This window comes from Bactrocera dorsalis, chromosome 2 (genome assembly GCF_023373825.1).
Source record: "Bactrocera dorsalis isolate Fly_Bdor chromosome 2, ASM2337382v1, whole genome shotgun sequence".
Lineage (NCBI taxonomy): Eukaryota > Metazoa > Arthropoda > Insecta > Diptera > Tephritidae > Bactrocera > Bactrocera dorsalis.
The window spans coordinates 97,688,765-97,715,844 of record NC_064304.1 but is presented as its reverse complement, the minus strand read 5'-3'; the positions used below and the strand labels follow the sequence as shown (position 1 = coordinate 97,715,844).

The following is a 27,080-nucleotide window of genomic DNA, read 5'->3' as shown; positions in this document are numbered from 1 at the left end:
AGGCATTTTTTAAACTAAGATAAAACAAAAATGAAAAACATTTTTACTATCCATTTTTTTATATGTTTTTTTTATTGACATTTTAATAATATAAAAAAAAATTGCTAAACAAAACAAATTCGTCGAGATACGGGTCGGTGGAGTGAGGGCTTCAAAAAAAAAAAACGATGCGTCCTGGTTGACGTGATTTCAAACCTTGTAGAGATCTAAAACACAAAAAACAAAAAGATTCTTCATTAGCAAGAATGTCGTTTTCAAAAAAAAAAAAAAAATGGCGTCGACTTGAAAAAACAAATTTTTTTGACCCGATTTTTTCGACCTTTTCGAATTTGTTAAAAATACTTCAAATCAAAATTTTTAGAAATCCAAGGCAGACACGATAGAGCATTGTATAAGGAAGATATATACCAAATTTCAAAGGAATCGGTTCAGTAGAACTTGAGATATCATGCCATCCATCTCAAAAAAAGTAGTTTCGAGAAAACCGCTTATAAAGTTTTGGAGACAATTCTAGTGAACATGGACGCCATGTCACAAAATCGGCTGTATCTCCGCAAATAAGTCGAATTTTGAAAAATCCTTCCAAGGTCATATTTCTAAAAGTCTAAACTTTCAAAATATGCAAAAAAAATCGATTTTTTTTTTCAAAATCCTAGACCAGAATACCCCCTTAAAAGAAAGGTCTGCGTGGGCTTTGTCAAGTTTTTCAAAAGAGAGACTAGTTAACGACCAGTGAAATCGAAATAGTTATACTAATCTCTTATATTTATAGTGGATATACTCTTAGTTAGCCCGCTTTAAACACGTACAGATGATCGCACTCTCCTATAACTCTCAATTGGATAACTGTGACCTTATCTTCCCACGCAAACAAGTAAATCACAAACCAAAACCAAAACGATTACTCAAACATTATAAATATTAGTTAGATAAATTAAACAAATACAAGTCATACACATAAGCAAGTTAAATTTTATTTTGCTTAAGAACAAGTGCTTACATACAAACATACATTTATATAAATATTCCACGCTTATTTAAATGTGCCTTACACAATTCTGGCAGCTCATAGTCCACATTCCATTCCACAGTGTTAGCAAAGCGAACGCGTTCGCGAATGTTAATGCGCTAAATGGAGCGTCTTGACAGACCGCTACGCAGTCGCTCCGCGTAGTCAGAGCAAGCGGTCGTTAAAACGATCGTAAAACAAGTTTGCCTAATTGATCGCGCGTACGCCACCGCACCGTGGCGTTAAGAATACTTTTTGCATCTTTGTTTCGCAATCGTCCTGCAATTGACACCCTTCGCATACCTTAGCTTAAGCAGCAGGCTTACACACACCCCCTCCACCGCTGCTTCCTTTGCTCCACCTCCACGCAGTGGTCATTGTGCCAATAATAGCGGCATCAAAGTCGGCAAAACGTCAACGGCAATGTTGGCGGTGTCCGCCGTTGATTTTGTCATTGGCGTTGGTGGCGTTATGACGCACACATACACATGCATATTGCAAACGAGCGCTGCTACGCCGCGCCATATGAGGAAGAGCCGAGAGGTATGTATGTAGGATTTGTTTGTCTGACCGGTCGTCCGCTTGCCGTTATATCGGTTTTACGCCGCGCCAGGCTTTTAAGCGTCTACACCGAATCGCTATTTAGGTTTGCTGTTTTTTATTACGCACCGCTCGTCCAAGTGCTCCGTTTCACTAAAGCGCCTTATACTGATGTTGTTATTGCTCTTTGTCTCGACCTTCTTGAGTGTTTTCCTTTTGTTTCGGTTTCGGTTGCGCCTCTGTTGACCCTTTTTGTTGTGTTGGTTATTAAAATTAATTTGGTTCAATTTGGTTACTGCCAAATTGTTGACAATGAAATACGAGTATGAATCCATAGAGGACGCGAAGTTGGTATTTATTGACGGCCGAGCGCCGCATACTAAGCCTGAGAATTAATAAATTATGTCATTAACGATAATTTGGCTTATAACTCATTTATTTTTATATGCCCAACTAAGGTGTCTACAAAATATTTTACTGCCAAGTGAATTCGCACATCACAAAGAAAGGACTCGCTTGTAAATACATACATATGGAAAGTTAGCATAACTCTACATTAAATATATATATTTTTTGCTAAGAATTAATGGTCTTATAAACAGAGCACCGGCGAGGCATCGAATTCACCACTTAAAGTTCTTCTTTATTTTTTGCTACAAAACCAGCTGCCTCTTTTTAAGATCTCCAACAAGTGCTCTATCGGCTTTTGGTAAAAATATTGTGCAGGTGACCTCAGCACATTAATTTTTTAGTCCCGAAACCAATTCTTAGCAAGTTTTGAGGCATCTCCCTTTTTTAATCTAATTGTTCCTCGACATTCGATAGTATCACCTTTTAGAGAACTTTAGTGTGACAACCTAAAAGAACGTCGCTTTTTGGTAATTTTTTAAAGTAAACAACTATATCGATTATACTGTAATTTTCAGGCTATATTTATACATGCTGCAAGAATTTGATGCTTAGTGAAGTTTTTAAACCAAAAAAAATTAAATTTTGTGTTATACCACGGCCTTTTCCATAGATAAAACCCAAAAATAAAAAATTCTCGTTAAACTAGAAAATAGTTTCCATACAATGACGATCAAAGAAAAAATTGAAAATTGGTCATTTTGGCCTGCTAAAATTCGATTTTTGACAAGTTCACATTCAGCCACTGTAGAATTATACACAGAGCAAGCCGAAAAAACACATATAGTACATAAGGATCGAATCACTGATCGATAGAAATAATAAAAACTGATGGAGTTGAGTGAACTGAGCGCCTTCCTTTTAAATGGCTGTAACTCATAAAATATCTGATATATCGATTTAAAATTCTAGTAAATTATTTTTAAAGGCAAAAGCTATCAAAATGTGGAAAAATTGATTTTTTCAAAATTTCCCATCAGGTGTGCTCTTTAACTAGTCTGGACTCTAGAGCCTACATTCATTGTTTCGAACAGTGCGAAGCTTGTTCAAAAAGTATCGCGAACTTTATATTTCCTACGAAACGATTTATTTATTCATAAATATCTATTTTTCCCCTCTTCAAGCAATAACTCCTAGATATATTGTACTTCTGCAGTATTTTTTCAATGCAAAAAGCACTTGAAAAAAAAATGATTTCCTCAATCGTAGCGTAGCATCGTCTCTTCATTAGCCTCTACAGTTTTGGGAACAATAATGTGCACAAGGACGTTAACATGGCGCAAATCAATTTTTGTACTTCCACAAATCCAGGCGTTTCTAGCGAATTGCCTCACGCAGGTAATATTCTTTATTGGCATTTCAATACTTTGGCATTTTCATTATGCACGACGCTCCTGAAATCGAAGAAAACTATTAGTAAAACATTCTCATTCAACTTAACTTGGCGCCCTTTTTTCGTCTTGGCTGCTTCCATTGGCATGAGAGAACTTTTGGGAAAGACAGGTGTAAAAAAAAATGGCGCATCCTGGTGACATTGATCCTGACTCTCCTGGTGGTGTGGAAAAAAAATCAAAAAAAATTCTTAATCAGTAAGGATGCTGTTATAGTCCCTACCTCAACACGAAAAAAAAATTGGAAAAATGGCGACTGCCTGAAAATAAAATTTTACGATTTTTTTTGAAATTCCTGAATTTTTTTAAAATATTAAAAACAAAGGATTAAGGATTATATAAAGATAAAGGATTATATAAAGAAGGTTCACACAAAATATCAAGTAAATCGGTTGTATGGAACTTGAGATAATGCCGGTACCGTGTGGAAAAAAATAGTTTCGAGAAAAACGCGTTTAAAAAAGTGCGTCTACCTACCTACCGGGCTAGGTACTGCGTCACTAAAGTAACTGTAGCTCTCAAAATAATTTTAATTTTAAAAATCCTTTGGAGGATATGTTCTTAAGGGTCTAAACCTTAAATATATGAAAAAAATCGAATTTTTCAAAATTCTAGAGTAGAATACCCCCTTAATTTTTTTCGAAAAGCAGCTTTTTGGAAAAAACCGTTGGCATAAGTTTATTGCGGGCAAGGGGGTTTACTTTGAGAGGGCTGACATAGATTTTGAACAATAAATTAAGAATTTTAAAATTATGAACAAAGCCTTTATATTTTGTGCTAATAGCAGTATATCCAGAATCTGTACTTCAGTGTTAGATTCATATGTAAAATATTAATTTTTTAGTTATTTATTTTTAACTAGTGACTTTCTTAACCCTTATTTACTAGTGATTTTTTTAAGTAATCGTTACGGCATGCTCTAGATCTTTATTTTACAAAACAAGCTTTGTTGTGGTTCGAAAAATATTGCAAAAGTTTTTGCATTTAAATTTAGTTTTATTAAAATTATCTTATAATTTCATATTTACTTTAACACGCTATTGCGATTGGCATTTACTATTATACATTTGTTTATAATTTAGAGTGTTAGTTACAGATATCTCTTATTTACTGCTAGCTATCCAGTTTATATCTTACGTTATCTACACTTCATTTCATTTAGGTGAGGTTAAATGTGGCTGCTGGGCTAGGGAGTTGGCATAAGCCAAGCCAAGTTAAATTAAACTAAAATATTTTCAAAAAATATTTATGTTTTTTTTATTTATTCACATATCTAAAACGAACTACTTTAACAAACTAAATTTAATTAATTTAATAATGAATTATGATTAAGTACTTACACACAAATAGCATTTAATTTTTTAATCTATAATATGGTATAAATTTGTAAGCCTTGCTGGGTTTATGTAGATCCACCTCTACTTATAGTCAGTATAATTTTGGCACTTAAATATATTTACATGTTTGTGCTAAAAGTATTTTTAAGCTAAAACTATAAATTTCCAAGAAAGAAAAATTAATTTTTAACAACAAAATTTATTATTAAAAATATTAATATTTTTTAAATTATAAAATACACGTACTCAAGTACAACAGAAGCTTTGGTTTATCTATTATTGGCAAATTCAAAAGGCTTGCATGTGAGCGCTGCATGCCGCTCAATTATTCGAGGAACGTTCGGGTAGGCCAGTGCGCGTTATGACGCTGGTCGGTATCTCACCATTTGTTGCACGTGTCGCTTCGATGGGTTGCACACTAAATGACGAAAGCAAAGAAAATCACTAAAAACAAACTCGAATTAGAATATATCACTTGTCTGCCACCCACCTTTGTGCGATTGGTTGTCGATTTAGCGGCGATGGATTGGATAAGTGCGGTGATTGACTTTGCGATGGTGGATTGCTATACGGTGAGTGACTGTCGCCAGTCACGTGTTGTACAATCGATACGTTGCGTGGTCCGGTGGCGGTTACGGAGCTCCCCGCGCTACTCGCCACAACAACGCTGCCACCAACCCCACCGGAGGGTACTGAGCCAGCTGACGCACTGCTGCCATTACCATTTATCGACATATCGCGTATTTCACCGGGCAACGATTGTTGGCCACCACCAATAATACCCGCGCCGACACCACCATTCATCGGCAAGCTTAAGGCTGACACTTGCGAGGGGTAAATCGTACCGTTAGGTGCCATCAGCGCCACATTCTGCGTCATGCCCGACAATGCTGTGTGTGAGTAGTCATTTACTTTGAGTGAGTGAGTCAGGGTGCAAATAGGGTGCATAGAGGGCAAAATATTCATCAAACTCTTACTTACATGGTAGTGGTTTCATGGACGGCATGCCACCGTTATTCTTTGGTTTACGTTTACGTTTCTGTATGCCATCCTTCTTCATTGATTGCGGCCGATTCGTATTGTGCAGTTTGAAGTACAGGCCGCAAGCGTTGCATACAGGGTTGCCTTCGTTGTTGCGTCGCCAAAGCGTTGTCGTCGTAGTGTTGCAGTTGGCGCACGTGACGCCCGTACGTCGATTATTGGTATTGGCTGGTATTTTCGGTTTGGTTTGACGTGTCGGTACACGCACATGGGTCGGTCGCAATTGATTACAACCCGTAGGACAGTAAAAATCATTTCCTTTCCGCATGTAAAGCGCGCCACAGTTCTCACACTTGGGTGACTCGTAGACAGTCGGTACAAGCGATGCCTCGTAAGCTGTGATTGGTCCCGTACCTGGCCAGTGGGTCGTGGTCATATTGCCGGTGCCGTAGTCATCAACTACCTGATGGTGATATGTATTCTATAATATTTCCGTATGTGTGTGGAAGCAAAAGAAGGTGTAAAATTTTGTTTTTAGATGCATGAACAGTGCCAAATGTATTGTGCCAATATTATCTTTTGTCGAGAGGTAATTAAAACAAAGCTACTCGATACTTACATATCCGGAGAACTCGACACTTGATGGTGCCCACATCGACTGCTCCTGTACGCCCGATTCCATTAAGGACTGAAATTGTCCCGGCTGTCGCATGGCACCTAAATTTGGATCGGATTTACAAATCAACTGCGTCGAACTCGAAACACTGTATAGACCATTATTAGGCGGTGGCAATGCGTATGTGGGTGGACTCGAATAGTATTCGGTATTGCCAAGATCTGTAAACGTTTTTGACTCACCAGGATGTGCACCTGAGTCGACCACCGAGGGATTATAATAGATAGTCTGTACGTTTTCATTGTCCTGTAGCACATTACTGTAGCGCTCGTCGGGATCGAAACGCAGTTGCGCTCCTGGATGTCCGCCGTGTGTCGAGGCGTTGATGACGCCATGTGGATTTTGATGTTGGTGTAATGCTGCGGCGGATACAACAATCGTATCACCGTAGCCACTGCCTGGTGGCGTACAAAGTTGTTGTTGCTGTTGCTGCATTTGCTGCTGATGATGTTGTTGTGCGTCTGCACCAGCCTGTTGATCCTTTTCGATGTCTTCGAGTTTGATGGCTGCACCAGTTTCGGTGCAAATAATCTGTTGACCATTCTCTGTGGTTGTGTACGTGTAGACGGCGGTGCCGGGCGGTGGATGCTCTTCATTGCGCGGTGCCATTACCACATAATTGGCGGGGGATTGATGATGATGAAATTCGGACTGTGAGTCGGGCTGATCAGCGTCACGATTGTCGTTTTCCTCACTATAATCGCATTTCCGGAAAGAACGACAGAGAAAAATTTTAGTTAAGTAGTTGTAAGGAACACTTATAGGCTCATAAATGCGCCACAAGTATTAAATTTCTTGCCCAAATTGGTAAGGAAGGGCCTTTTGGGAGAAGGTGCCATCTTATAAACAGATCTTATAAACAGAAACTACTGCACCAATTTCAAACAAATTTGGTATATCATACACTGTGAAATCGGTTGACAACAATGTCTACTTTCTACATAACAAACTTTTTAATTTCATCTGATCCTTTCGTCTTACAGTATACAAATCAAACATCAATGAGGTTAGCAGTATCAAACGTTGCACAAATAGTTCTTTCAAGTTATTTCCCCAAAACGTGTCAAAATCGGACTATAACTTTGCAAGAACCCAGGCACAAAAGTATGTGGACGCCAGTGTCTATGGCTAAGTTTTACCGCAGATACAAGTACTGTGAGGTCTAGTACTGAAATTCAGACAGAACACTTTTCTGATCACAGCATACCCTTGTGCTAAAAATAGGACCTGAAATCGGATCAATACTTCTTTTAACCTCCACATACCTAATAAAATTATTTTTGAACTTTTGGTTCACTCTATACCGCATCTATCGAGCAATAGATAAGAAATCTCAATGAAATTCAGAAGGAATCTCTATCTACAATTAATACTTAACAGTGTATCAGCTTGCCTAAAATGGCTGAAATCAACGCAATACTTCCGTAAACTCCCCATATACCTAATATGCAGATTTTCCAACATCCGCTTGACCTTGCATTGTGACAAAAAAGTACCCGAAATTTTAAATAAAATGAAAAATATTGAATTTTTATCAATATTTATTTTGTCGCCATCAAAACGTGTATGCGGTATTCCAGTGAGCGGAATTTTAATTGGGGAACACGTAAAAATCACACGGAGCCAAGTCTCGTGGTTGACTTATGCTATTTATTGCGGTTTTGGCTTTAAATTTGGTCACAAGCATACTCTTTTTGAAAAAAAAGTCAGGCTTATAGGGGCGAGACGAGCAAGTACTCGTTTCATACGCAAAATATCCATTAAAATCATTCGAACGCACTCGCGTGAGATGTCGAGCTCTTTTTCCATCTCCCTAACAGTGGCCTGACGATTTTCACGCACCACATCCTTCACCTAATTTTAGCAGTTGGAGAGGTCGAAGGTTGTCCAGAACGAGGTATGTCTTCAACGATATCTCAACCGTCTTTGAAGGCTTTGTACTACTTGAAGGGTTATGTTTTTGATAAAACTGAATTACCGTAAACTTTACCCGGGGAATTTAATTACAATTTCTGGGTGCTTTTTTGTCACAATGTTCGGTAATACCCGAAATTAGACCTTCCTTACTGGTTTCAATTTTAATTTAGGCAGTAGCTTTATGCACTTGTTGTTCTTGTTGCTATTAATTCTTGTTTAACAGAAATGTAATAGATTTTACTCACAATGTGCCCGCTGTGGTCAATATTCGTCGCTGTTGAGTGTTGCGCGGTAGCGGTATGCTGTATTCCTCACTAGATGTTGGTTGAGCGCCGGTAATCGATGCAGCCGATGTGGCCACGCTTGTCGGTGGCTGCTGTAACTGTTGTTTTTGCTCTTGAGATTGATTAGGCGTCAGTGGCTTTGATTGACTAGAGATATGTTGTTGTTGTTGTGCAGCTGTTTGCTGTTGCTGTACAGATTGTGTTTGATTCAAGTCCTGCGCAACTTGCTGTTGTTCCTCAGCAGCGGTCTTTTGTGCCTGCAATGTTGTTGTTGTCACAGTTGGCAACTGCGAATCACCGCTATTCACTTCCGTTTTGATGTTCGATAATAAATGCTGCTGCTGTTGTGCTTGTTGTTGCGCCTGTTGTTGCGCCTGTTGTTGTGCTTGTTGTTGCGCTTGTTTGGCCAGTACCTGTTGCTGTTGCGGCAATTGTTGCTGTGCCTGTGCTTCCATCTGCAACAAAGTTCAAAATCGAAATGAAACTATGCTCTACAACTTTTACAAGTGTGATTTATTTGTTTTTTGTATTGAAAAAGTGTCAGGTGGGTGAGGTGACATTGTCGTCATTGTCACAGTCTTCGTTCATTCGTCATCTCTGTTGTGTCATTGGCATTGTTTGTATAGCATTGGTGGTTCGTTACTGTCAACGACGTCGGCAAAGTTTGTTTTCGCTTATTCGAAAGCGTGACCCAAGTTCCGGTCATAAAACAGTCAGCTTGTAACTCAAACAAATCAGTAAACAAGCAAAAGTAGAAGAAGAAGAAAACAAATTGGCGAGTGCTAAGCAACACAATTTCCGATTCGGGACACCTCAAATGTAGAGAATCCCATTGTTGACGCATAACTTGCGTTAAAACGTACCCATAAATGTGTGTCAGTATAGTTCGTCGGTATATAGTACGAGGAGCTGCGACAATAGTGCAGTGTTTTCATTAAAGGGTTACTAAAACCAAAGCATGGAAAAAGAGTTTGAAATTATTTGTAATTTTTCAAAAGTATTATATTTGGGAAGCTTACACTGGATCGAGCAGTGTTGGAAGTAAAAGAATAAAAAAGGCAAAATTTTTGAAAAAAAAATATTTTTCGAGTGCGGTTCCTCACTGCTTCAGTCATTCCGCCCTTCTCCCTGGATGAAACTTACACTAGATCGAAAATTATTCGAAGTAAATGAGCCGAAACAGTTAAATTTTAGGAAAAAAAATATTTTCGATATTTTTCCCCCGTGGATGAAAGTTACAGTGGATCGATAATTATTCGAGGTAAAAGAACAGAAGTCATTTCGCTCTTCTCCGTGGAAGAAACTTACACTGCATCGAGCAGTATTCGAAGTAAATGAGCCGAAACAGTAAACTTTTTGGAAAAAAAATATTTTTCGAGTTCAGTTGTGGATGAAGCTTACATTGGATCGAGAAGTATTCAGAGTAAAAAAGCCGAAACAGTGAAATTAATACAAAATTGGAGTTCGGGTCCTTCAAAAAAGTTTCGAAAAATGCTGTTTCGAGTAAAAATTTACTACAATTTAAAATACTGTAACTCAAAAAATATTGGAAATATTTATTTAAAATTTTATTTTGGTATATTATTCTTGAAAGTTCAGCAAATCGATAAATGTAAGTATAAAAAAATAATTTTTTCAAAATTTCACAGTAATAGTGCTGCTTAAAGTTTAACCGATGCAGTTCATTAAATTGAACCACTATAATTTAGAAGTCTGTAACTCAAGAACTACTTGAGATATCGATTGAAAATTTTACTATATAATTTTTAAATGCAAGAAATATAGAAATAAGAAAAAAAAATTGAAAAACTTGACATTTGCATTGACGAGTTTGACTAAGGATCCAATGGCACCCAGAATATCAATAGTTTTCATGTATTAAAATATCATTTTTATTAATCAAATTTTTAAAATAACGTTTTCTTTTTATGATGTATAGTTCAGACGTTCAGGTTGTATTTGAAACACTGCATGAACACTAGGGTGGACCAAAAAAAAAATCTTGAAAAAAAAACATTTCTTTGTTTTGGCTTGATACTCTGAAAAATAGATTCTTAGACACCTCTAAGAAAGGGTTGCCAAGTATAAGCTACCTTACAGTTTTCTATTTTTTTGTTTCATAATATCAGTTAGAAGTATTTATATCTCTAATTACTTGAAAAAAATAGCTCGTTTCATAGATTTTGTAAGAAACTGAATATTGATTGCTCTACTAATAGTCTAAGAATCTAGTTTTCACACTACCAAATGAAAAAAAGTATTAATTTTTTTGACCCATCCTTTTACACACCCACACATACATACATATATAGTATATCAAGTACTTTTTTCAAAACTAGCGGTGAACTACAAACACCTCTGCAAGTTGGCGACAAATAATTGCAATTTGTCACCTGCAATAAAAATCATGTCGTTATTAATGCCACAGGGGGCTCTTTCAAAAAAGTACAACAACATATTTCACTTTTCATTTCTAGAGCAAGCAAAGGAAAGGAAATCGTTGTTAAGAATTTCAAGCCCGAATTCCAAACACGCACCTACATATGTATGTATGTATATACCAACAACAAAGTCACTTACCTCAAGGCATGCTCATGAAGTAATTTGTTCGAAGCGCGCTCAATTCTTGTTTTTTGCCAAGTACTAGTACTGACACTGAATGAGTTGATGAGTCGTTGACATAACAAAAGGCAACAACAACAAGCTTATAGAATGAATAGCGAAAACATGTCTGAGGTATTGGTAATATTATATTTGACTTGAGCACTGTTAACAACATTCGCACCTACCGACAAGCGGAACAATTTCATTTATGTACAAAAGACCGACTGTATGTTGTTTGTACAAGTCAACGGATGTCGATCGGTCGATCGGAAATTAAAGTTGACAAATTTACAGTTATGAAACGAAAGGTGACGAAGTGTAAGCAACTTTCAGCGGAAACACAAAAAAATTGAAAAATATTGAGCACGAAAAGGCAAACTGTGAAATTGACAAAAGAAAGTGAAGCGAAAAAGTCGACTGCAAGAATGGAACATCCACGCATACGAGTATACAATTCATATGATAAGAAAATTAATTTCAAACTGAAAAATTGAAAAGTATTGGTTTTTCGAAAAACTACGGCTTTTTGTAAATTTTTTAAAAGTAAAAAAAGGCTAGAAAATAGAAATTTCGTTATTAAAAATCTTCCAATAATCATACTTGCTTAACTTTAATTTGAATGAATCACACCCCGCGCATAGTGCTTCACAGTCCTGGAATTCCCCTCAATGTACAATGTCATAAAAAATACTTCAACTCGTCATTGAATATTTTTAGCAAATAATTATTTATTTGCTTGTGATTTAATTTGGTACGTAAGCGCATAAGCAAATATACATACATACATATGTACATATATATTTAACAGTAAATGTACCTATTTGGCAATTAAACGTGCACCAAAGTTCGAAAATGATTGAACGTATTTACCAAACAGCGACAACACCCTAATTTGTCATGAAATTATAAACAGAAAAAATTTTTAACAATAACCTAAAAGTAAAGCAGAAGTAAAACCATGTAAAAAAATTTCCACACATTTTATTTTTATTTTATTTATCATACATATTTCTAACACTTGGGACTGAGATATATTATGCGCGATATGCAGGCTCAAAGCGCTTTAATATCAATATGAGCATAACGATGTGTTTGTTTATAAAATTTTAAATATACAAAATTTTAAAGATACATACATTCATATGTCAAAGCTTACACTCCACTTTATCGCAATCAAGTCAAGGTCGTTGCTATCATCTACAATTTTAAGTACTGATATGCTGATTGTAGACAAGTAGTTACTTAATAATCCCTTTTATCATGAGAAGAGACAATTTTAACTGATATTTAGTCGCTTACCGAGAACACAGCGCGGATAATTTTTGAAATCAAAAACAAGAAAAAATAATATAGACAGCAAAAGACGCTATGTTTTTCCCCGCTCTTTTGACATTTCTCTTCAGTGTTCGACATTTCTCTTCGAATGTGCGTGAATTGGGCTGACCAACAAATTGAAAATGATCCGTATTTTTATCGATGAAGTTCATTTCTGGCTGAATGGCTTCATCAATAAGCAAAATATGCGTTATTGATCAGGCAGCAATCCACACATACTTCATGAGTCACCATTGCATCCTGAAAAAAATACGGTTTGGTGCGGTTTATGAGCCAGCGGCGCCATTGAGCCATACTTCTTCCGTAATGATCAAGACTGGTACGTTACTGAGAATGGGAATCGCTACCGCTCAATGATAACCGAATATTTTTGACACGAATTGAATGATATGGACTTGAACATTATGTGGTTCCAACAGGACGGCGCCACAAGCCACACGGCAAATGTCACAATCGATTTATTGACAACCAAGTATGGTGAACGTGTTATCTCACAAAATGGCCCAGTCAATTGCCTGCCTCGGTCGTGCGATTTGACGCCGTTAGACGATTTGCGGTGGAGCTACGTCATGTCTATGAGCTATGTCAACAAACCAGCGACGATTGGTGAACTTCGTACGAAAATCGAAAGTGAACCTGCAGCAATATTGGCCGACTTATGCTTGAAAACCGCCAAAATTGGCAATGTTTGTCCTAACTCTCCAGGTGCTCGGAGACAACTGACCAGCCACTTGTTCGTTTGCTAGGAACGCTCTTTACCGAATACAGTCGGTGCGCAATCTGTCCTATTACTTTCCGGACAAACCCTGTATACTACCTATAATGGAGGTTTCGGTAATTCCTAGTCCAATAACGCATATTCTCGAGGCAATGCTCTAAACTCCGAACATATTACTCTAAACGTACCACTATAATATACGAGTATAAGCTACCATCCAAACTGATCCATCAAGATCCAGTTATGGACTCTTTTATACCTTTTTATGGTATAATAACAACACCTGTAGGGGGTATTCTGCTGGTTTTTACAAAATTTTAGTCGCGTGCTGTAATAACGTTTACACCTGTTGTTAGAAAACAGTTACTCAAATACGAATATGTTTATATTTATATTTACATGCACACATACATATAGCCGATATCTATGACTGGAAATAAACTTAAGTAGCAAGCGTTTATTTTGCAGCTTGGCATATATCGATTTCATTATTTAAATATTGATAAGATATTAAAGAAAAAAGACGCACAAATCAGCTATCACACAAAACGCTCGAAGCATATCAACGCACACATGTACATGTACATACATGCATATGTATTAATATGTGTAAGCTGCCTTTTTATCAAATCATATTATCACACGATATGCGTTAGTACAAATATGAATATGTATGAGTATGTGCATGTATGCATAGCATATTATTATATACTTATATTGAGAGTTGTACAAATAAGCATTTGGCGCGCACTCAAGTTGGTCAAATAGTTATCATTCAGTCAGAAACGACACTTCACTCCTCGCACAACAGTTAAATAATTAACAACATCATCATGATCATCAGTAGTGGCCGTTGTTGCCATCACATCAACCAGCATTAGCAACAACAACGACACAACAACCTGACTTAGCGATTGCCGCACAACGAGCCATCGCGAACGCCAACTTATCTGCATAATAACAACAGTAACCGTTGTTGTTAACAATTTTGATTGGGCGCTGATAGTGGCTGGCTGGTTGGTTGATTTGACATTTGAACGTGTGAAATAAACTTTTAATTTTATATACCTACATAGATAAATATTCGTTAACACATACTTATATGCGTAGAAACTTTTTTACGAGTATTACTCCAATGAATTATTGCTTCATAAAAGTTGCTCAAAGTATTTAGGCAGCAATAAAACTTTGGGCGCTGCGGTTAAACGCTGTTGACGAAATCAAATACACACACGTATAGTATGTTTATGCTTACAGGTGTGCAGGAGAAAACTTTTTTATATTCAATTAATGTATAAAAATTTAATTTTATTTAATTGAATCTTATTTTATTTTATTTCATTTTATTTTATTTTATTTTATTTTATTTTATTTTATTTTATTTTATTTTATTTTATTTTATTTTATTTTATTTTATTTTATTTTATTTAATTTAATTTAATTTAATTTAATTTAATTTAATTTAATTTTAATTAATTGTCCTCATTGTGTTTTCATGAAATTTAGTTATTGTTTTTTATAATTAAATAATTTTTCGAACGAAGCTGAATTTTAAGTCGAAACTAAAACAACTTCATCAAAAGAAATGAGACTCTTCCACGACTCTCTCTTCTTAATTGTACCTAATATAAAACCAGTTTTAAATCAGTTAGTAGGGATGATACTCGTTCTCTTAACTTTCGGTCATATAATTATAAAACAAAATATTCTAACGAAAAATAATAATTTCAACTTCGTTTGTGATTTTCGACGGTAATAAAAGGCGCCTTTACTGCTGGGATGGTTCTCCGGTGCTGAAACCAAAACAAATTATCTCTAGAAGATTTAGTCTCTACAGTGACTTATAGTCAATCAAAAAAAATTTAAAAAAATGCCAGCGTTTTTCATTTTTTCTTATTTTACACAGAATTTTGATCGTCTCTAGCCTGTCAAAGGTCAATTTCTGATTTGGTAGGTCAGTATATAAACATAATGTAGGTGGAGCGGAGTCGAAGAAGAACAAGTGCTGTGAGCTTTTTCACGGATGGATCGTACTTGAGGCGGAGCGTTGGGTGGCGATATCTTCAGTCGAGAGCTCTCAATCAACTTTTCTTTCATAATATCAGACCACTGTAGTGTATTTCCTCCAAAAATGCAGCCATCAAAGTTACAGCAGATGTAACTCTCCAAAATGTGGCTTCTTTTAGGCAGATGTGCATCTAAAGGGTGATTTTTTAAGAGCTTGATAACTTTTTTAAAAAAAAAAACGCATAAAATTTGCAAAATCTCATCGGTTCTTTATTTGAAACGTTAGATTGGTTCATGACATTTACTTTTTGAAGATAATTTCATTTAAATGTTGACCGCGGCTGCGTCTTAGGTGGTCCATTCGGAAAGTCCAATTTTGGGCAACTTTTTCGAGCATTTCGGCCGGAATAGCCCGAATTTCTTCGGAAATGTTGTCTTCCAAAGCTGGAATAGTTGCTGGCTTATTTCTGTAGACTTTAGACTTGACGTAGCCCCACAAAAAATAGTCTAAAGGCGTTAAATCGCATGATCTTGGTGGCCAACTTACGGGTCCATTTCTTGAGATGAATTGTTGTCCGAAGTTTTCCCTCAAAATGGCCATAGAATCGCGAGCTGTGTGGCATGTAGCGCCATCTTGTTGAAACCACATGTCAACCAAGTTCAGTTCTTCCATTTTTGGCAACAAAAAGTTTGTTAGCATCGAACGATAGCGATCGCCATTCACCGTAACGTTGCGTCCAACAGCATCTTTGAAAAAATACGGTCCAATGATTCCACCAGCGTACAAACCACACCAAACAGTGCATTTTTCGGGATGCATGGGCAGTTCTTGAACGGCTTCTGGTTGCTCTTCACCCCAAATGCGGCAATTTTGCTTATTTACGTAGCCATTCAACCAGAAATGAGCCTCATCGCTGAACAAAATTTGTCGATAAAAAAGCGGATTTTCTGCCAACTGATTTTGGTAATAAAATTCAATGATTTGCAAGCGTTGCTCGTTAGTAAGTCTATTCATGATGAAATGTCAAAGCATACTGAGCATCTTTCTCTTTGACACCATGTCTGAAATCCCACGTGATCTGTCAAATACTAATGCATGAAAATCCTAACCTCAAAAAAATCACCCGTTACTTCAACAGCAGAGTTGCTATAAAACCCTTGTGTTTGCAAGAAAATGTACCCAAAAGCAATTTCTATCATAGGTTTCCATGTCTTTGTGCATTCCGGCGCTGGATCTATAAGCTTGGCGCGAGTTGAGAAAGCGTTGGTTAACTACCAGCACTTGTGGTGTTGCGAAAGCCTTCTCGTCCAGATTGGTCTACTGAACTGCTAGCTCTGAGCAAGGTTCTGATACCCGAATGAGTAAAAGGTTCCTTGAACTGATAGTTCTTAGGCAAAGTTCACATACCCGAATAAATAAATGGTTCCCTGAACTGCTGGTTCCTAGCAAGGCTCACATACCCGAATGAATAAAAAGTCGCTAGTTCACAGGCATGATTCCAAACGCCGCAATGATAGTCATCCTAACTAGACACTGTCCCATTGACGGTGAGGCAAAAGATGGGAACTTGTCAAAGAGGATGAGGTGAAAACATCTAGATAATTTCTTTTCCACTGTCTAGCTTTCGCTAGACTAAGATTGAAGCATTTTGGTTGCTATACTTTTTACGAACCCGCTTCAGTAAACGCTATTTTGTATTTTAGGTGACGATATATCAGGTAAGATGAACTATAATATTTATTTATAGTATAACACATGCCATAAGTATATATTTGTTGCATGAATATGTCGTCTCTATTAAACTAAAAAAAAATAGCAATTTCCTGTATTGCTCCGCATTAGTCATCAATGGGCAGGCGCCAACACATGAAACTCACTGAATCGGATAACAAATGACACAAAAAAGTAGTAAGAAAAAAACATTCACATCGTGTGACACTTTTCCCTTCGGTTGCTCAGTTTCACAGCATTATAGCCGCTGCCCATTAAAACTGGAAAGATCCATTATCTTTATGAGCAATTAAATTTGTGCCGCTGGCGTCAAAATTCCTTTCCTTATGTGCTCTAGAAATGCACCAACACAAAATGTGTGTGTGTGTGTGTGCGTATGCACATACCTAAAAAACAGCCGCTCAGTGCGACTGGAACGGTCCACGTGAAATGTACCAAAAATCAAACTAATAAAATATCCAATAAAAACAATACAATATTGTCTAACAAATTTTATTTCATTATTTTACCGCTCAATTGCAGGTAAATAGTTGTTTGCACTGAGCGCCGACGCAATTCATTCATAAATCGAGCGCCGCAAAGAGGTCAAGCAAAGCATTCAAGAGGAGCTAATGGCACCGTACTTTGTTTAAGGATATAGATAAATACTCAGTACAGCACTAGAAATTGCGTAATGGGAATATTATGTCAACGGTATCACCTCAACGTGGTGAAATGCCTAACAATCGATCGTATCATAGGCTGATAGGACAAGCTAACACACAACACGGCTGGTGAGATGTGTGCATTAAGGATCAAGAGTGTATCCTGCATTTTCGTATACATATGTATGCGTGCATGTGTGTTTGAGTGAGTTATTCAATGAATGAATGCGCTCGGCTAGCGACGTGTGTGTGACATTTTTTGGCAGGAAGTGCATCAGCCGCACACACGGCCAATCGTAATCGAGTAAATTTAACAGTTGGCCAGGACTTGGATGCTCATCTACTGATATGTTGTATAGATAAATACATTAGACACGCGCGAAGACAGCCAACCATACACCTAGTTATATGTATATCTATCAGGCGGTGTTGCGAAAGGATACGCAGGGAGACCAAAGGATATGACAGTATGTGTGTTTATATGTCAGTATGCGTGTGTTGTTTATGCCCGTCTGCTATGAAGTTATTAAGGATATAATTTTGATAAGCCAATGACAGTGGCGCCCGCGACATTAGCGCGGCTGTTATGCCTTAAGTAGGCACTCAACTCGGTTGTATTATATTACTTGAATATATAGTATACTTGCTATACATACATACATAAGTATGTGTAGAGTTTAGATGTGCACCAAAGGAAAAATATAGTCTAAAGCCTAGAGTTAAAACCGTTTTGGGTTATAAAAATTGCATTCAATTGCTGTGAGTGCAGTATGTTCTCAATCCATTCACTAATTTTGAAATATACACACACATTTTGAATATTTAGGGTATTGCCACAGACAAAACAATTGAATTCTACTTATTATATTTCACTGGCAATTTACAACCTTATAGCATGAGAATTTTCTATAATGAAATTACTTTTAATTACTGAGTCATTTGATTAGTTTAATTATGAAAGTAATTGCCTCTGCATTTTTTTAAAACGAAGCTGAATTTTTAGTCGAAACAAAACAACAAAAACAACTCAATCAACCAATATATATATAAACAGTTTTAAACCAGTTAGTTATAATGATACCCCTTCTCCTCACTTTCGGTTATAAATTTATAAAAAAATATTCTAACGAAAAATAAAAATTAACTTTGCATTTGAATCCATAAGTTTTGGCAGTCCAGTTTCAATACTGTCCCAGCAACTCACGGCCATTGAAACTCCAATGCATTGAAGGAATTATCGCGGAAACTGAGACATACTTATGTATATACGGTGCACATCATAAGGAATTTGGTAAGAAAGGAAAACTTAAAAAAAAACTTGAACAGAAATCTCTGGTAACGCTTTTGGAGACTTAACTGATATTTTAACCGATAGATGGCTGCAGCAGTTGGTCCTTATTCGGACAATTACTTTTTACGTTGAAAGTTTTTTTTAAGAGATGGACGGTTTTGATTAAAATTTTAAATGGTGTCTTAAAAAACTCAATAAATGAAACTAAAAAAACTTTCATCTAAATCTTTGCTAACGCTATTGGGTACCTAACCAGTGATTTAACCGATAGTTGACTTGCAGCGGCTAGTGCTTGTCCAGACGATGACTTTTTACCTTACATTGAATGTCATTTGTTTGAAATTGCAGACAATATGATTCCCCCCGGGCGCGGAGGTGTCCGATCGATCCGTATTTTCCAAATAAATAAAGTGCATAGTTCAAAATTAGCATGCTTTTGATAGATGATTAATTGGAACATGTCTTTAAACGTTGTGACTACCGATAAAGAAGCGTTTTATCGCTGCTGTTGATTGTTATGAAAACAACGGCAGAGCGATTGCTGCTTTAATTTGCAAACCGATGCAAGATAGCCGTGGACAGGGTCACGATAATGGTAGTACATAATATGTACAGTAAATATGATGGAGCGCAAAATCACATCCAACGTAAATAGAAGCACATATGTATTATTCAGTCCTTTCGAATGTGGTGCCCACAAACTGAATTTGTTTGAAGTCAGCTCAGCTGAATGATATCCTCGAGCAATCATTCCTTTGGTGTCGTTCAAAAATGTTTCACTATTTTCAGAAGCAGCACACAACATATGGAAATTCTGAAATCCAAAATATTCAAAGCACTTAATGGTCTTTCTAATAGATAAAGGTATGCCAGAATTGACACGGCTTGTTAAACGCTTTGGAAGAAATTAAAACCTCAACCTTTCGACCGAAATTGTGCGAGATATTGATGAAATTTTGAAATATTTAAGCAAATTTGCGTGCGTTTTGATATGATTTTAAATATTTCAGTCAATGAATGAAAGAAACTTGGTTTTTCAAGAGAAAATTGCCACCAAGAAGCTGAACTTTCAAACTATTATCGAGCGATCGCTATCGTCAAAGCACGAAACGCTCGCTTGTAAGTGTCAAGTAAATGAAGATTGAAGGATTTTAAACTGCATATTTAGAACTTTAAACACGTTAGTCAACAGGTGTCAAAAGAACAATTTTAAATTAATGTGCTTCGATAAATAAATATCAGAAACACTAAAACAATGCACAGCCCTTTAACCTTTGCGCGACTGTGGGACTGTATATACACGCAGTTGTGCCTCAGTTTTAGAGATATCGATCTGAAATTTTATCCACGTTTTTTCTCCTAAAAAAGCTGCTTATTTGTTGAAGTCGCTGAAATCGGACTACCATAGCATATACATATGAAGCTGCCTTACAAACTAATCGATCAACCTAACGTCCTTGTATGGAAAATTGCTTTATTTGACGAGCTATTTTTACATAATTTGGCACAGATTTGTTCTACAAAATAACTCTAAAATCTGGACATGAATTGTGCTGTTCGGTTCCCCTAGCACATAGCTGTCTTATAAACTGAATAATCAAAATCAAGTATTTGTATTGAAAACTCTTTTATTTGATGAGATATCTCGACAAAATTTCGTATAGATGATTTTTACAAGATAACTCCACAATATCGGCACAAATAGTTTTGCTCACATCACTTCAGCATATAGCTGCCATATAAACTGAATAATCAAAATCAAGTTGTTGTAAGAAAAACTCTTTTATTTGATGAGATATCTCGACAAAATTTCGTATAGATGATTTTTACAAGATAACTCCACAATATCGGTACAAATAGTTTTGCTCGCATCACTACAGCATATAGCTGCCATACAAAATGAACGATTAAAATCAAAATGTTGTTTGAAAAACAAGCATTATAGCTATTTATATGAAAAATTTATAGCCAAAGTGAAAGTAATTTTGTTGTTGTTGTTGCCAACAGCTAAAACCCCGTCGCAATGCGAACAATTGCTCTTGTAATCTTTATACAAAAACACCTTTCTTGCAAAAATTATCGATTATATGCAATCTTACATAGCCAGCATGGAAAAGGTATGCAAAAGAAGTTAAAAATATTGAAAATATGCAAATCATTTTTCCGACTTTAACTTTTCCTTCTTACATTCAATAAAATGTTTCATTCAAAACTATTTTATCTAATAAACAAAAACGGCACATTTTTGTTTGAGAACTCTTTTAATTTGATTTTCTTGCACTGCTATCAGGTTCACATTTAGATAATTTTTCCCGCCTAAATCACATTTTGGCCAGATAAAAAAGGTGGCGTTCCACCAAAGATAGTGGCGATAAAGGTGTCGGTATATAAATAAGTGTAAAATATTCTGTGCTGATATGCCTCCATGCCTCCATGCTCATACATACCTTGAGTTGCATTTCGATGGCTCAGCTTTTCACTTGTTTTCATAACACACCAAACACTAATTGGTTAGATAAAAACCACTTTTACAAATGAAAATTTGAAAAAAGCGTTTTTTGAATAAAACTTTGACACTGTCTCAATTGTAGAATGTGTTGCTATTATTTAGCACAATTTTGCACTGGCACCGACTTTTTTCCACCACTTATTATTATTATGTCAACTATTGAGCTGGCATTAGATGAGCTACAAAGCGAACCCGGCAACTTGTTACGCGTAAATTACGGTAAAGTGTAGTTTGGTTGTTGGAACACACTTCCTCGGGCGGACACATCTATGTTAATGACAACCCGACGCAGTGCGCGTTTAACACCTTTTCGTTCCAATTAATTTTCTCGAGCGGTACCCAAACCTACTAAACCTCCTCTATGACACAGCCTTACCAATACATGCACAGTTGCAAACATATTCATACATACATACATACATATATACGTATACACATGCATATTCATACAAATACTGGCGCAATTTCGATATTTGTCTGAATATATGTAGTTATTTACCTCTTAGAACCGCCGGACACGTTGCAAAGGCACACTGCTACACATATTGCGGTCGAGTAGCGGGAAGCCGCATATTTCTCGCTTGAACCACACATTTATTTACGTTTGTTTGTTTGTTTGTGTGTGTCGGCTGCACGAGTGTTTGTGCTGGAGCGTTGTGCATGTGTGAATTATGATTTATTTGCGACAAAGACCACTCCAGGTGAGTTGGCGTGTATGTGTGAGTTCCTTATCTTATCGCTTGATAGACGTCGCCGCCGCTGCCGCCGCCGCCACTGTCGCTGATATCGTCGTTGGTTGTTGGTTAACTTTGTTGTCGCATCAGCGATAAGCGTTCGTGTGTTGCGTCTGTGTGCGCGGGTGTGCAAGCGTAAGCGCAAATGCGCGGTAGTATGCGTGTTCTGCGCATTGCGCATGCGCGTTCAGTTTGTTGGTTTTTACTCATACGTCAATTGTTTTTGTTTATTCACACGTCAGTATGTACAGTATGTATTCGTTTTTTCACAAGCGCATGCATTGTTTTTGTAAACCTCATTATTCCTTCGGTACCAGAAACTTTTCGACCTGTTCGAGTCCAAATGCCTCATAGCCACATGCATGTCGCATGTGTAGTTGAAAGCATGTTTACCTGTAATAAAATAGAACAATAATGAGCAGCTATGTATTTTTCAACATTTACATACATACATATGTACAAGTGTATGTTTGCATGTATGCGATAATAGTTTAGAAAAGTACAAAATCATTTTGAAATAATTTAACTTATTTTGTGTTTTTTTTTTTGGTGGCATTTAAACATTTTCACGCGCCTATAACATTTTATTTAATAAATTAAGTGTCGCAAAAAATTTCAACAAATTTTGTTATCTCAAATTTAATAGTAAGCTTCGCAGTCAGTATTTATGCAAATTATATTTTTATCTGAGTGACAGCTGAATTTTGTTGTAATAACCGTAAAAAATATATTTCTAAATACAATGCAGCATTCACCTTTGAAATAGTCTTTTTATACCCTGTAACACCCAAAAGGAAGCGTCAGAGACCCCTTCAAGTATATAGGTACATATGTATATAAATAATCTACTTGACGACCTAAGTCGTTTTTGCCCTGAAATGCATACATTTGTATATAAGAACTAGTCTCTCAGTTTTTGAGGCAACGATGTGAAATTTTGCACTCGTCATTTTCTCACCAAGAAGCTTTTGCTGAAGTGCTTGTATGTATATGTAAGTCTTTCTTTTGAGGAGATATCTTCATTATTTCATTCGTTTGACATAGGTTTTTGTTGTTATTGTAATGGGCACCTATTCCCCGATCGAATGATAAGGATTAGATGAGTTGTAATCGACGTCATCCCATGGTAGGCCCAGGAAACGTGCTATTTCGACGGGGTCGAACCAAAGAAAGAAGGGTGTTAGATGAGTAGGGCGAGCAGGGCATGAAAAAATGTGGTTAGTGTCGAGCAGGAACTATTCTGGAAAAGTAGGAGTTTAACATGCTACAGTATCCAGAACGAAGCTGCATAACATAACAATCGGTTCTACGTTACCGAAATTAACACAGATTTTAGCAGTGGTTGTTATTTCAAAGATCTAACCGCGTTTATATAAATCTTAATACAAGTCTGTCATCACTGGAGCAACACCTTGTAGCAGGATTGCTCCGTACCCTCCTGACTCGGGCTGGCATTGAGTCCAACCCGGGTCCGGAAGAATACTTCTGCTGGGTCTGCGCCAAAAGGCTCCATCCAAAGTCCACCTCGCTTAAGTGTAATACATGCAATGGATGGAACCATTTTAAGACTTGCTCAGGCTTTAAGACACACAGGGAGGGAACACGAGTTACATGGCTCCATGCCGCCAACGCACACTTAGCCTCTACGGCCGTGTGATCTGCACCTAGTTGGCGCACTGCGCCGTCACTCAACCATTGTGGATTAAAGAGGACCTTCACGGTACATGGGAGCTCAATTAGGTTTAATTGTTGTAGTTTTTGCATTAAATTGAATCCTTAATTTAGCGTAGTTGAAATGACCTGGTTATGCAGAATAACATTGAGCAAAAATATCAGCTAGGTGAAAATCCGGAAGGACATCTTTGAGCCGTTCGATACCAGACGAAGTTCAGAAAGATTGATTTCCTCCACACCTGCATCTTTTTCATTATAATGCTGAACAAAGTGATAGGCGACGCTAATTTTAACCGCGGTTGCACTATCTGCGCTCCAATGACAATACTACTAGGGTATGAAGATGTCATAGGTATCATTGGCGTTAACAATAGAGCTTAAGAAAGAAGAAGGTTTTGTAGTAAACAAGCGCAAGCCAAAGATTGATTGTTGTTAGCCAGAAATTCGAAAAAGTACAGAACTTTATCTAACTTAGAATCTAATCTTCTTCTTCTTTACTGGCGTAGACACCGCTTACGCGATTATAGCCGACTCAACAACAGCAGGCTGTTGGTGGTTTTTCATTGGGGGTGTTTTTTACGTGGCGGGTCCCAAACCCAGCGCACAACCCTATGCAGGGGCGTGTTTCGCCTTCTCACTTTAGCTCGCCTTCAAACGGATGTTCTTAGGCTACCCAGAAGATACTTGGTCAAAGACCGGAAGTCGTGAGCTGCTTGAGTCATATGTAAAAGTATCGTTTCTGGCCACTCCCAGGTGAATGGCAATCAGAGAACTTTCCTCACTTGCGTGAACTTCTACACATGACTCCATCCTCCAATGCCACCAAAAATTTAAGCCTCAAGCCAAATAATACTTGCCAACACGCAGTTCTTTGGGATTGTTAGGCAAATGAAAAGCAAATTCTGCTCTTGCCGACCAAAATATTACGCTATAAGACTACCTTATCATTCCCGTCTTTATATACGACGATGAATAGAAATGTGCACCGAACCGAAGAATATGGAACCACAAACAGTATGAGTTCTACAAGTACAATCACATTCATGTTCTGGCATGTATGGAAGACGTTGCCCCAGAGGCGAAACGTTCATTCAAATGTGGACAAAACAAGGCGCCCATGCATCCAATAAAAAGACCAAGTGCATTGACACCAAAAATAAAAACCTTCTGAAGTTGAAAATCAACTAACGGCAAAAACGCCCACAGCCCATTGCAAATATGGTTAGGTATTTTATTTCTATTTCACCTGGATGTCTAAAAAAGTGAAATCCGAAGTGTTTTTGCCTTGATCTAACAAAAAATGGACATTCCTCTCCTTCCAAATCGCTGATATTCCACCTTGCTGCATGAGTCCTAATCGAAAAGTGTCCATTTAGAACTGCTACAATCATTGAGAGGTAAATCTTGCTGAGAGCGAAGAATTCCCCGGAACTCGAACTATTGGCTAAAAGGACATTGCAGAGAGAAGGAAAGTTTTGTGCTCTCTATTCAGACTAGCTCACGGTTGTAGTGCGAATAAAAAGAAAAGAAAAACTATAACGAACCGTTATGGTAAAATATACACTGTTTCGTTCGAAAACTTTTGCTATTCTGACGAAATTTCACAACGACACAATCATGGAAACTGGGAGAGCCAATTTTCACAAGCTACTCTTAAGGTGATTTTATCATCAGCAAAATCATTCAACAACAATTGATTTGACCGGAGATTCTGGCGAGAGACTATCGATATATTTAACCTCGTGTTGTCCTGATGATACACAATTCCTCTCCTATTAGACAAAGCTGGCCACTTAATGGTGATTTCTTTCTTCGGATGATCCGAATTAAGATTGTGGCCGTAAGGGTGCATCTCCAATCCCAAGAAAGACATAGTACAATTTTATTGACTGTTAATAAGGGATTGATTCATCGTGTTTCCACCATCTTTTTTGCTAGACATTGTGGTAATTGTGCCACTTTCCACCACCACTAACCATCCACATCAGAAATGAATTAATTTTGTTGCGATTCGCATATGGACCCATTTGGAATAAGTTCACTCTATAACTGTCTGTTTGAAATAACAACTTAATGGTGATATGCCTTAAGACCAAATACGACCAAGAATTGTGGACTTAGTATCACCTTATAGGGAGGAAGAAGGACAAAGCTATAAGCAGGTTTTCTAAGTAATAATATAATATATCTGATGAAAAATCGGAAAGACTTCCAAACTTCATAGACAATATGCAATACCAAAACTGATGTCTATTTAATTCAACTGCACATATCAATCAAATTTGAAATCATTGAATTTATAAAATAGTTGCCAAATTTATGCGCTTTTATTTGGCATGAGACAAAACCGAGGTCCATCTTCGTATTTTAACTTGATGTAAGCGATTTAAGTCATTTACAGTATTGGGAGTAGTAATGTTGAAGTCATGTTACGCCATTTGTAAAATGTCAGAATCGCAATCAGACGCGCAAAGTCCAAAGTCTGTGAAACAAAGCAAGCAAAGGGATGGTAGTCTTTACATATATTTACCGGTAATTTTGAGAAGGCAAAGTCAACAAGGCCATGGCGTTTCGTTATAATTGATGAGCGTTGCCATTGCAACGGACACATATGACTGATGATGGGCTATTCTAAAGGCCTGAGCTGCTGAGGCATGCAAAAACCTAAAATCTGTATGTACGTACACACAGGTGGCAAAGGATGAGCGCACATACATACCTCTGTATTGCTCAAGGAGCGAGCAATGAATTCTTATTGATGTTAGTAATATTTTTTAGGAAATTTTTCTTTTGTATATTTAATTGATGAGGCTCCACGCGCTCTTTCAGCGCATATCTCAAATGCCACAAATGTGCTTAGATATATTGGTGGCCGCCATGGCTATAAGCGGCTCACGGCATGACTATAACAAAGCGATTGTCTAATAGCGAATTTCGATTGTTGCGCTTTGATGCATAGCGCTAAATCCAAATGGAGCTCTAGCAAAGCAACTAACTAAAGTAAAGGCCGCAGCTAAGCCTTTGAGCTGCTGCAAATATGTTTGTATATGTATATGGCTATATGCCGCCATCAAAATAAATGCGCTTAGACAGCGATAATTTACCAGCGCACGCTCGCCTGGCACGTAAGTAGCTATGGACATATGTACGTGTGTATGTACGTAGGTGAGTATGCGCTTAAGATTTTGTATATGAGTATTTATTTTCCACTGAGTGCTTTTACTTCTCCCATTCAAAATGCAGCGAGTCATTCGTTTTGTCATTTCCGCAATCTCAGTAATAAAATTTA

General features: G+C 37.1%; 1 protein-coding gene across 6 annotated transcripts in view; it reads right to left on the bottom strand.

The window, feature by feature from the left end:
* Positions 1-4,422: 4,422 nt before the first annotated feature.
* Positions 4,423-27,080, bottom strand: part of LOC105231694 (box A-binding factor) — a 30,689-nt gene continuing 8,031 nt past the window's right edge. Inside the window, exons 2-8 of one of the 6 annotated variants that reach the window (XM_049447533.1) lie at positions 21,883-22,510; positions 8,942-8,998; positions 8,505-8,905; positions 6,286-7,036; positions 5,667-6,147; positions 5,176-5,596; positions 4,423-5,103 (exon numbers count right to left, since the gene is read on the bottom strand). In XM_049447533.1, coding sequence (XP_049303490.1) covers positions 5,007-5,103; positions 5,176-5,596; positions 5,667-6,147; positions 6,286-7,036; positions 8,505-8,905; positions 8,942-8,998 — 2,208 coding nt within the window. In that variant the 5' untranslated portion in view covers positions 21,883-22,510 and the 3' untranslated portion in view covers positions 4,423-5,006. Of the gene's footprint in view, positions 5,104-5,175; positions 5,597-5,666; positions 6,148-6,285; positions 7,037-8,504; positions 8,999-21,321; positions 21,715-21,882; positions 22,511-27,080 lie in introns of those variants that run through there. The other 5 variants (XM_049447531.1, XM_049447528.1, XM_049447527.1 and 2 more) reach the window with 5 other exon arrangements.